Source organism: Columba livia, chromosome 3 (genome assembly GCF_036013475.1).
Source record: "Columba livia isolate bColLiv1 breed racing homer chromosome 3, bColLiv1.pat.W.v2, whole genome shotgun sequence".
NCBI classification, from domain to species: Eukaryota; Metazoa; Chordata; class Aves; order Columbiformes; family Columbidae; genus Columba; species Columba livia.
The window spans coordinates 61446857-61458152 of NC_088604.1; the positions used below are offsets into that span (position 1 = coordinate 61446857).

The window sequence follows — 11296 nt, forward strand, 5'->3', positions numbered from 1 at the left end:
CCAATGAATCTACACCTGACAATGCGGTACAGTTTACGCTGGTAACACCTCACCCACTACAATTCCTAGTTTTGCACCGTTCACACATGAGAGCACAGCCATTCCAGCAGGGATGGTCCACCACTGTCTGTAGAAAGCAGCAAAAGCAACTGGTGGAAGAAAGCAGCAAGAAATTTGAAAGGCACCTAGGGCACTATGGTCTGTTCCCTATCAGTGCTAGTGGTAACACAGCCTGGACTTGCACTGCTGGCCTCGAACATCTCAGCAAATCAGAAAGATGACATTTTTTTGACAAACAGTTTGGGCTTCGTACTGAGGACAGTGGAGGTGCCTATTTTCTGCAGTGCCTTCCTCAGAAAGTCTCTTCCTGCCCCCCTGCTAGAATATTGGAAGTGATATCAGCAATACTGCCTCAGTTAAAAGCATCAAGTTGCGTTTGTTTACAAACCTATAGCAAACTTCAGTCCATCTGGTGGCACCATTCCATGCCAGCTGTTTTCTCCAGATTATTTGAGAGGGCAATTGTTAAATTAAACTGTTTCAAATAACAAAGCCAGTGTGGGGAGAGGGAGCAAGTTTTGTCCACGTCAAGGTCTGAAGACCTCCAAAGGTCTAACTCTCCCATGTGTCACAGCAGCAAGCCTGACGTCTGGCCATGGGGCTTGGATTCAAGGACGTTCCTCCTCCCAGCTTCCACACTGCAGCATGCCCAAGCTATGGTGGTATTTATGAACTCTTTGTGGGAAGGAGAAATCAGTGTTATGTGTGCCAGAAATCTGCAATAGATTTGTCATCACAAACACAGCCTTGAGTGGTGCTGGTTTAGTTCTGCAGAAAAGCAGATGATCTCTACACAGGCAGTGTGTCAAGTGGGCGTCCAACCACTGGGAGCAGAGAGACAGTATCTCTACTGCTCTCAGTAATCTTCCTGCTGGGCCCACTAATTATAAAGTGAGAATGACAATTGTTATTTCATATTCTAATTACCTGCATGATAAAGGTCACCACATTTCACTAAATTCCCATTTGGCCTCAGCTCTACAAAATTAAATCATTCTTAAACATTTGCCAGAGGTCAAAAATTCAAAGCAGATTTGGTAAATCAGGTCAGTGAGTCTTAAAAGAGCACACCTTATTTTGGCTACAGTTCATCTAACTACAACCTAAGGATGCCAAATAGGGTGTTTATGCTGCAAGGGGACATAATTTTTTACTTTTCGTCATTATTCATGGCACAGTCCCAAAGCAAATTTACAGCAAGCTTTTAAAAATAGCGTTAATCATCTTAGGGGCTGTATCAAGACCCTAATTAAGATGGTATATGAATGTTTCCTGCTTGCACATGAGATGACAGATTTAAGCTACGCAATCACTAGGCTCCTTAAAGAATTTATTTTCTTAACACCGCATTCAGAAAGATGGTCACCATTCTTGCTTCCATCCACAGTGCAAAGACAAAGTCAAAAGTCTTGGTGCGACCTGGTAAGTCATGTTTAGGACCCAGCTTCTCGTGGGACACGGTAATTCACAACACAACTCCCCCAGGCTCTGGCTGCAGCACCTCTGACAGTGCTTTCCCAGGTCGCAAGCCCAGGAAAGTAGGAATCTTCTCACAAGCACGCAAAAGCTTTTCTAGCTTCACGCAGGACCTTTCAGCAGAAACAGGAGCGGGATCCAGTTTCCAACGAATGATGCAGCTGCTTCAGCACCAAGGCTGACCCTTCATTCAAAATTCCTGCTCCCTATCGACTGCTCAGATGGCAACTTTGGTAACAAAACAGGACAGATTTATCAAAAAATCCCCTATTTTTCCCACAGCCCAGGTTCACCTGTGGGGTAAATCCCCATTGCACGCTGCAGCCACAGGGACCATATCCAGCCTTGGAACGGGCTCTTCCAGAGTCCTCTCCTCAGGAACAGCCAGTGCTGGCACCTACAGCTGCTGTTGTTGGAGCTGTCAGAGGCCAGCCTGCTGCCCCTTAGGCCTGCAATTTTCTGGGAGCTGTGAGCTCAGAAGAAGAGTTCATAGAAGGACATCCAATCAGGAAAGAAGAGGTCACAATTCTGACTCCAGTTTTCTATCCTAAGTCCAGAACAGAACTTTTGCTTGAACACGTTTAGCCTTGAGAAACCATGCCAAATACACCACAGTTGAATGGGGTGTTACCAATGGCCTCTCCTCCTGCTCACAGCAAGGCTGAAAAATGCACAGGTTTTCAGTGAGAGTTAAACTTTGATTCAACTTTCAACTTAAATACTCCTCCCTTCAGAGGTTAGCAACCATCACGGATTTTATTTTTTTCTTCATAAACAGCACAAAGGCCTCTCGCTGGAAACAACTGCCATTTAACAACATGTATCCTAGAAAGCTGTGGATGAGTCCTGATTTAACTGAACTGATAACTCATAACTACTGAAAGCAATTGTATGATCTCAGTGACCAAAGCTTTCCTGGCAGAGCTCCCTCTCTGGATTTATCATTAACATCTACATCCTAACGCTGCTAAATAATTCAGCACAGCATTTAGCCTCATGTCCTTGCCTCCCTACCAGAAACCACCCTCACTATTTACTGTATGTTCCAGCAATAAGGAGAAAAAACCTGCCTGCATTGTGGTTCCTCTTCGTGCTGCGTAACCAAGGGTGGACCTTCGCTCTCAGCATAGAAGCACGGGTTTTATTTATTTTATTTTGTTGGAAAAGAGTGTTCATTAGATCCCTAAATACAGAGTGTTACTTATCCACATGGAGTCATGACCATGTGGGCTCAGATTCACATGCAAATTCCCCTTTTAATAATCCTAATGCAGGGAGCGCTCCAATCAGAGCACTATCAGCCCCGGCTCCCAGATACCTGATGCCAGCTTTGCTGGCAATGTAGGCCACCGAAGCAAATCCAGAGAGATTGAGTTGGAAGTGGAGAGACAGGCTCTGAAATCTATTTGCTTGGCTTCCTGACAAGGGGAGGGGGGGTGTCTAATTTCTTTTTTTCCACTGTAAACGGGATATCATTTAAGAGGGATCCTTAGCTGCGAGCAGCCCAGCTGGGGCAAGGCTGGGAGGCGGGGACGCAGTTGCAAGCAGTGAAGCAAGGTGGAGGCACGAAGAAAGAAGACCAGGTTAATGAAAGCATGAGGTGGCTCTTGGGCAGCAGCTGGAGGAAATTTGGACATGCTGACAGGGGAAACTATGACTGGCTAAACAGTGAACCGGGTGGGCCACTTCTGGAAACTGAGCTTCAGGTCTGTACCCCTCTGCTCGTCTCTGTGGCATGTCCTTCAACTTTGCATGTGTGTGTATGTCTGTGTAATGCCTCAATGTGTAGCACAGAGTAAATACCTGGTGTTTGAGATATATCATTAAAGCAGTACCTCTCAATTACAGAGAGTCAGAGCATGTATTTATTGCTGTTAAGTTGTTTTAAACACATTTGTGGTGAAAAGAAAACTTTAGATGGAAAAATCCTGCTGGAGTGGCAAGTAAAGAAGTTTAATTATTTCTTTTAAGCATAATGCATTCTGCTGTTCCTTGATTTCCTTTCTTTTAAATGCACATTTACACTTTGGATCTGGTCCCATGAAGCCTTTCTACAGATGTTAAGAGTCGGTAGCAGTCAGGAATGAACTCTGGTTCCCTAAGCTGTGCACTGATTACTTCTCCGAGAGAGGATCACATGCAGGCAAGTGGGGGGAGGAAAGAGGCCCTCGGAGATGAAAATCCACAGCCTGCCTTTCTGGCTTTGTCTGGGAGACAGCAAAAGGGTTTCTCCTATCACAAATAACAATTTAAGGTGCATACATATCCCCAGTAAATGTCTGAGTCAAGTAGTATTAGCAAATGAACTGGCTGTGCTACACAGCTGAGATATCAAGTGTATTGTTGTAAAAGAAAAGGGGATAGGAGGTGTGGGGGTCAAAACAGGAGAAAAAGTAGTTTTTAAATGCCTCTACAATTTTAACAGTCTACCTCATCAGTAACATTGCCAGAGTTAGAACGCAAATGGCAATGTCTTCACACCTCGAGACTGGTTTTGTCTGACAGTGGGCAATAAACAGCACCAGAGTCACATTCTAACAAGTATTTGAAAATTCAATGTAAATATAGGCTCACTTTAAAATTATTAATGTACACAAAACCACATTAAAATGTTTACCTGTTTGCCAGAGTTATATGATTTTGCTTTTTACCAGCGATAACAAATCAGCTTTAAGAAGTAGGATGGAGTTTGGAAAAGCACCTATGTGTGGACCACAGCTTAACAACTTCAAAGTAGACTTTGTTCCAAATTCACTTTAAACATTTCAGAAGTATCAGTTTCCTGATACAACTTCAAAAGATATTAGCATAAATATATGGTATATTAATAAAAATAATTTTAATAAAGTGCTAAGTACCCTAACAAATCATTAACAACATAATAAATCCTAGCACCAATGAAAAAAACACTTCAATGGGAATTTAAGCAAGCCAAATAAACTTTCATTTTCCCATCCTTACACAAAAGTTTCCTTCAAATTCATGTTTGGCCTTATTAGGTCATTCCCTTTAAAGCCAGGAACGAGGCTTCTTTGGTCTAGACAAAGAGCTCAATTCTAAACCCATTCCATTACTCATCATGGAAATACTACAGAACTGGGCTGCACTTTGCATTTCATTCCTTTATCAACAGGCATGAGTAAAAGCTCATCTAAACTGATATGGGTCACGTAATCTGTAAGCTGGCAATTCTACGTGCTCAACACATTAAAAAAATGCAGGCAGACAGATTACTAACGAAAGGCTTTACTACTTCTAGCCTGTGCCCAGTGTTTTGGAAAACTGATCCTCTGCTTCAGTTCCTACAAAGATATAAATGAAAGGAAGAGAATAAACATGAGCCTACAATGGCCAAGTCATCCTACTAAAAATCAGTTCTAGGAAAACAGAGGACTTTTTAGAAACATAATCCCTTTTACCACCATGTCCCTTTCTGCCTTTCTCTTTATAAAGGATATTTTTCCTGTATTTATGTGTCTGTAACTTATTTCATGCTGGAAGCCAGAGCCTTTGTTTTGTCAATTATAAACCCAACAATAGCTGCTTGTGATAATATGGGCAGACCACTCGGACCTCCAGTGAAGCAGCAGCATCAAAATCAAACCAGTTAAGAAAACACAAACAAATAATTCCCTCAGTCACTTCATATGCTTGGTTCAGAAATTCCAGTTGTTAAACAGTAGATGATCTTATTTTATATATGTTCTTCAGCTGGTTTATTTGCTTACACTTCCATTTCAATTACTCAAGATTCAATCTCATTTCTAGATCATTTTATTCTCCAGTTCTGGCAGTTATTTCTGATACTTACACACACTGGTTCCTGTTCTCATTTCAGAGTTTCAGTTTTAAAAGTTAATTTTAGAACTTCAGAGCAAATATATTTTTTTTCCTCAGTGATCTTTGTTTAATTTCATTAAAATTATTTCTATTTTTTGTATAATCTGGGTTTTTATGGCTAAAAGATTTTTCCAAGTCCTAATGTCAAGACCTTTGCAACATTCTTCAGTAGCCCCTTAGCCACTCATCCCAGAAACAGGCACAAAACCACAACAGAAAAAGAGACTGATACTGCTCAGTTGTCTCCCAATACATTCTATAGATAGATAGATAGATATACCTACAATAAGTTAATCAGATTTTCGAAATACATCTGAACGTAAAATGAGTTCCTGTAAAATGTTTGGCAGGAGGCAGTAATAAAACAGATATGTAACTTCCTGTGATTTATGCTTCAGGTTCTGGGCATTTATGGGGCAGTATTAATTTGTTTAAAACTATTTCAACTCAAATACTCTAAGTAGCCTATGGATTATTTCACCCAAATAGGACAGCTAAGGCTTAATGTTAGCTGTGTTTAAAAAGCTATGGACACTTTGAAACACAGACTGGGGAAAACTGGTCCTTAATGTCACCTGTTAGCATACAAAAAGACATATTACCCAATCCTTAATCCTACCTGCTTCACATGCTGCTATTTTGCAGACTGTAGTAAGACGTACTTACTGTTCTTTCACAACTGCATGGAACACAGCATTCACTTCATTACTAGCCACTCAATGTGTTACTCTCCCCACATTTCTCAGCATACAGCCCAGGGTCGTCTTTACCGCATCTTCTTCAAATTACGAATTTCTTATGTCTTGTTTTATACACATTGCTTGGCACGTGTGGAAAATGGAATCCCTAACCAGCAGGCAATCCTCTCTCTTCCCTCAGTCTCCTGACTCAGTCACTACATACTCTACACATCCTGCAACACATTACACTGAGCTACTGTGGTCTCCTTCCCTAAGGAATCTATCACAACCCGACAGTAGGCACCTTGTACACAATAATGTAATTAAAAATTAGGTGCATTGTGGTTCAAATTAAAGATTCACAGATTTCCAAAACACTTACATTTACTCAGCCTTGAGGGCTTGAGTTAGCAACTTTTTTAAGTTTTCAGCCCAGTAACCATGCTGACACCCAAATGAATCTAGGTTGTCCTTTTATACCTGCTTCATAGACTGTGGTACTCTAAGCTAGCTCATACTACAAATATAATAGCTTCTCTTCTTCCATTTCCTTACCATTAGATACACACTGGCCCTTCCAACAAGAATACATCTTACATATTTGCATGGGCAGATAGTTCTTTGCAAGGCCTGACTGCTGGCTTCCAAATGAGGCTTTGGAGCAAAGCATTCCCCTGATATCCAAGACCATTTGTTCGTTTCTTCTGTCAAGCTTAACTTTGCCTTCCCCTGTCTCCCAGTTCAGCACTAGCCTTTTTTCTTCTTCTGCAAGAAGAATGGGATTAGTGCAGTGAGAGAGAAGCCTCAACATTTGCTCCCCAGACTTCTCAGTCCCACCCAGCCCTACTGCACTCATTCTCAGATCCCTTTTGGCTTTCGCCCCCACGGCTTTACGTCTTGTGTTCCCTCCTCACAAGCCGAAGTTCTCCATCCACACTGGTGCACAATTCTGATCAACACTCTTCTCCACTCCTCCCTCCCCTGATGAGTCCCCAGCTCTTCACTTCAGGAACATCAGTTCTTCTTTTGTGCTTCAAATCCACATCCAACCCACCACTCCCTCCCTCTGTCTCCTCACCATCCTGCGGATTCTCAGACAACCAGCCTTTGTGTGAGGCCCTGTCTCATAACAGGACATGTCGTTGCCTGACACTGCCATGACCTTAACACTCACCTGTGTTTCCATCAGCATACAAAGGATACATCATCCTTGGCCATTATTTAAAACACAAACTTCCTCTCAGTGAAATTCAAAGGCAAGTTGCACTGAATTTAAAGGTAAGAGAATCAGGGCTTTCCATACTATTTACTAGTCTCGTGTAGGAAACACTGACAATCTCACCTTCTGTCCTCACAAAAAAAAGACACTAGTGTGCAACTCACAGATCCAAAAAATACCACCTCAACCCAACTTAAAAGCTTGCTCCCTACAAATTAAACCCAAAACTTACATTTGGATCTCAAAAATGTGCTCTTCATTGAATTATTCATTATCATGAAAAATGCTGTCTAATAGAAGCTCAGCTTTTCTAAATCTTCATTATAAAAGTATTGATAACGTAACAGTATCAGTGAGTACCAATATACATAGTGCGCAAACGTGGTAATCATGTTTTAATTCATTTTTCCTGGGAAGTGTCTTATGCATGTCACAAGATACAATAACAAAGCGTTAAAGATTTTTTTAAACAAAACACCATTTTAAAAATATTATGTAATGCCTTCATTAGAATAATAGCTGAAGAGTTTCTTCCAACTCTGCTGTTTCCTGTAGCTCATTTAATGGTCAGGGAAGACAACAGCTTGTACTGCCAGAAACTCTTTAATAAGAAATGATCAGTAAATACAAGATAGCTCTTTAGTATGCATTTCTGTGGAAAAAGACAGCTGGAAAAGAAGAGGAAAAAAAAAAAAGCTTAATGACTAATCCACAATAGTTTCAGTGTATTTTAAGATTACTATAATGGCTTTGGCCTCAGACATACATTACCTCAAGAAAGAAAAGCAGAATTCTCCCCTACACTATTTGTCAGAAATCAAAACCTATTTACTTTATTTTTCGTAGGCATGACTGCACACTAAGAATTTCATAACATGACACAAAATTGGAGAGGTAAAAATTGCCTGGTAAATAATGAGTTGACTGTAGGTTACAGTGCGATTTTGCAGTTAAAAGAATGACCATGATTCTTGGAAGAATAAGCAAAGAAAGTTTTCATAGACTAGGAAGGGGGCACTGGAGCTACTGGCCCTTTTCACAAAGCCCTTATTGCAAACAGACCATTTGCATCCCTGCTTCCAGATGCTTTAAGGAAAGAACCACTTGAGTTCTCCAAGCTCTAAAAGCTGTTTTCTTTCAAATTAAAGGAAATTTGATCCATTGATCTGTTTAGTCTCACTATAAAAATATGAAAAAGCCATCTGATTACAGTCTTCAAGTACTTACAAAGTGAATGATTTGATAATAAGCAGCATTTTAGGGTTTGGGGTTTTTCCTGCCTCTCTAGACTAGACTCTGAATGACAGACAGTTACTAAAAGCTACAGCTAGACAGAGTCAGACTGGAAATAGGATAGATTACATTTCAGAAGTGAAGCTAACACAACAGAAGAGCATGAATGTTATTTAAAAAAACTAGCTTATAACTCCTGTTAATACTACAGCATAATTCAAAAGCTGTAAGACTGAGGCTTTTTGTGTTGTATTTTGCAGGAGGCTAAGCTGAACAGTCACAGCTGCTTTTACTCTTATAACAGAAGTTATTTTTCCAGGGAAAATGATTCTATGATTCTTGAATAGCTGGCAGAACAATCTCAAGAAAGAGCCCAGTCCAGTCTGTCCTGACATACTATGTTTTATTTGAGGCTGGCCTTTAAGGTTAGAACAGCCCACAGAAGTACTGTAGGCAGTGGGTCCTGAAGAAAGGGATAGCTGTTGTAATATTTTTTTCTTTAAAGTAGAGTTTTCCAAATTGAAAGATACAACACTAGATGGTGGATCAACAGCCCTATTCCTCTGCAATTCAGTGTTCTCCCAGGTTTTAAAAGCTTAATGAATCTCTCACAGAGAGGACTAGTCCCAGCATAATCCAAGAGTAACAAAATCTCATACAAAAATACATACAGTTCTATGTTGTTGGGTTTTTTGACCCATGGAGACAGGGTTTTCTAGAAACCCACCACTCTTCGACAACTAGAGACAACAGAAGTGGGAGATTTGCAAACTATTTTGTTTTAATGGATAACCAAATACAATTTGACAAATCACAAGCTTCCAAAATATATTAAGTGCCACTAATGCAGACAGAAAGTAATTTGAAAAGGCAATGGCCAGGTGATAGCAGGGGGAGGTAGAGAATGTGCATTTGATCTCCGATTAAGAGGTCTCCAGGAATCCAATACTCTACCTATTTGCTTTAATTACAGAGCAGACAACAGACAACTTCAACCAAAGACGACATAGAACCATTTCTGTGCATCATATTGCCTGCCACCATGATGCTCTTCCTGGCATTCCTGCTGCTCTTCCTGTACCGCCGCTGCCAGCGCCCCGCTCCGCAGGGGCAGATCTTCAGCATCGACCTCCCCGAGGCCCTGCCCGAGCACGACGTGGCCAATTTCCTTTCCGTGCTGCCCTGGAACAGCGAGCAGAGGTTCCACTACTCCACCCTGCTCCCTGACGCCACGTTCCTCACCGTGTGTTTGCCTCCCTCCTACGAGGAGGCCACCATGAAGACTTCTCTGGAGGAGGCTCACATTGAGCTCTCTCCAGACCCAGTGCCTCCTTACGAAGAGAGCGCGCTGCAGGCCAGCAGCACCAAATCAACTTCCTAGGGAAGCACCTCAGCTGAAGCATGCAGCCTCTCAAGGCACAACCGTGGAACTGCTATGGCCTTTAGAACGAGCAGAAGGACCCTAGATGAGGCACCAAACCAATGAGTTAATGAGGGAAGAAATGTGGAGTGACAGGGAATGAGTGTCTTCACCTCATCCTAGGATTCTCCACCTTCCATTTGTAGTGAGCATACACACACAGCCTAGCACCAGATCCGTCCCAGGCTGGTAATGCAGAAATTCCAGGTAACAAAGCGTGTCATGCCAGGATTAAACTTGAGGACAGGTGGGAATCTGTCCCTCTGCAATCCCTCAGCTACAAGGAAACACGAATTATGCTATAGATTCTCCAGTCGCTAAAAGGGCTTTTAGCACATACCTATTCCAGTCCGGCTTTTTCTTTTTTTATGTGTTTATTTTTAACAGAGTTTCTAACAAGCTGATCTACTCAGCCTGCGTGTGTCAATACCACAACATTCTGCAGTACTCTGGAATGATCACAACAGCTCTCAGGAAAGCAAATAAATGTATGACTTCTACCAGATTTCCAGCAACTGTCCCAAAGTTTCAAATGTGCACTGCGGATAAAGGCTGCCTTTTATCACAGCGGAACAATGAGGACAACAAGGGAAGACTTGAGCATTCTGGGTGAGGAAAACTCCAGGAGCACCACACAAGAGCACACTCGCACTGTTGCTGCAAGCTACTTGCCAAAGTCTTCAAGGTACACAGCCTGCAGACTACTGGCTTGACTTCTTTTCCAATTTACAAGTCTACAACAATAAACCCTGTGACCTATTTGGTGCAGCCTGTAAAAGAATTGGGGGAAAATAAAATCAAATGCACAAGAAAAAAATAAAATCTGGTCTGTATTTCAAAATGGCAATATACTCCCTTTCCCTTCATCACTACAGCAAAGTAAGTCTAATTCAAGTGCATTGGGGACAGTGGTTCAGCTTCTCAGGAGAGTTTGCACACACTCTTAGACAATGACATTATCTGTAATTTTTTCTTACAGGATAGCATTTTCACTATGTTGACAGATTCTCTTGTTATGGAATCCTGACAGCCTCAAAACTTATGACGGCTTCTTCCTTGCAGGTGTCAGTTATTCCAGGACATTACATTAGTCTGTGGCTTCCCAACATTAACAAGTATAATACTACATACTATTGTGTGCAGGCTTGACAGAACTCCTAAACCCAAAGGCTGTCCTGAATTGCACATTGCGATTCCAACAATTCTGATGATGTGTCAATGTCAGCCAATCCTGCTTTATGAATGTACCACATTCCTTAAAAAACAACAACAACACACACCAGAATAATGGAAGAAGAAACAATCACTATACAGCAGAAGAAAGGCCACTTTTGAGCTGCAGGTAGTTAAATTTCATGTTGTTAAGTT

The 11296-nt window shown here is 41.5% G+C and overlaps 1 protein-coding gene across 1 annotated transcript; it reads left to right on the top strand.

Moving 5' to 3' along the window:
* Window positions 1-2917: 2917 nt before the first annotated feature.
* SMIM28 (small integral membrane protein 28) lies at window positions 2918-10750 on the top strand. The gene is made up of 2 exons (XM_065057147.1): window positions 2918-3242; window positions 9482-10750. The coding sequence occupies exons 1-2, from the start codon at window positions 3132-3134 to the stop codon at window positions 9887-9889; spliced, it is 519 nt and encodes a 172-aa protein (XP_064913219.1). The 5' UTR covers window positions 2918-3131; the 3' UTR covers window positions 9890-10750.
* The last annotated feature ends 546 nt before the right edge of the window (window positions 10751-11296 follow it).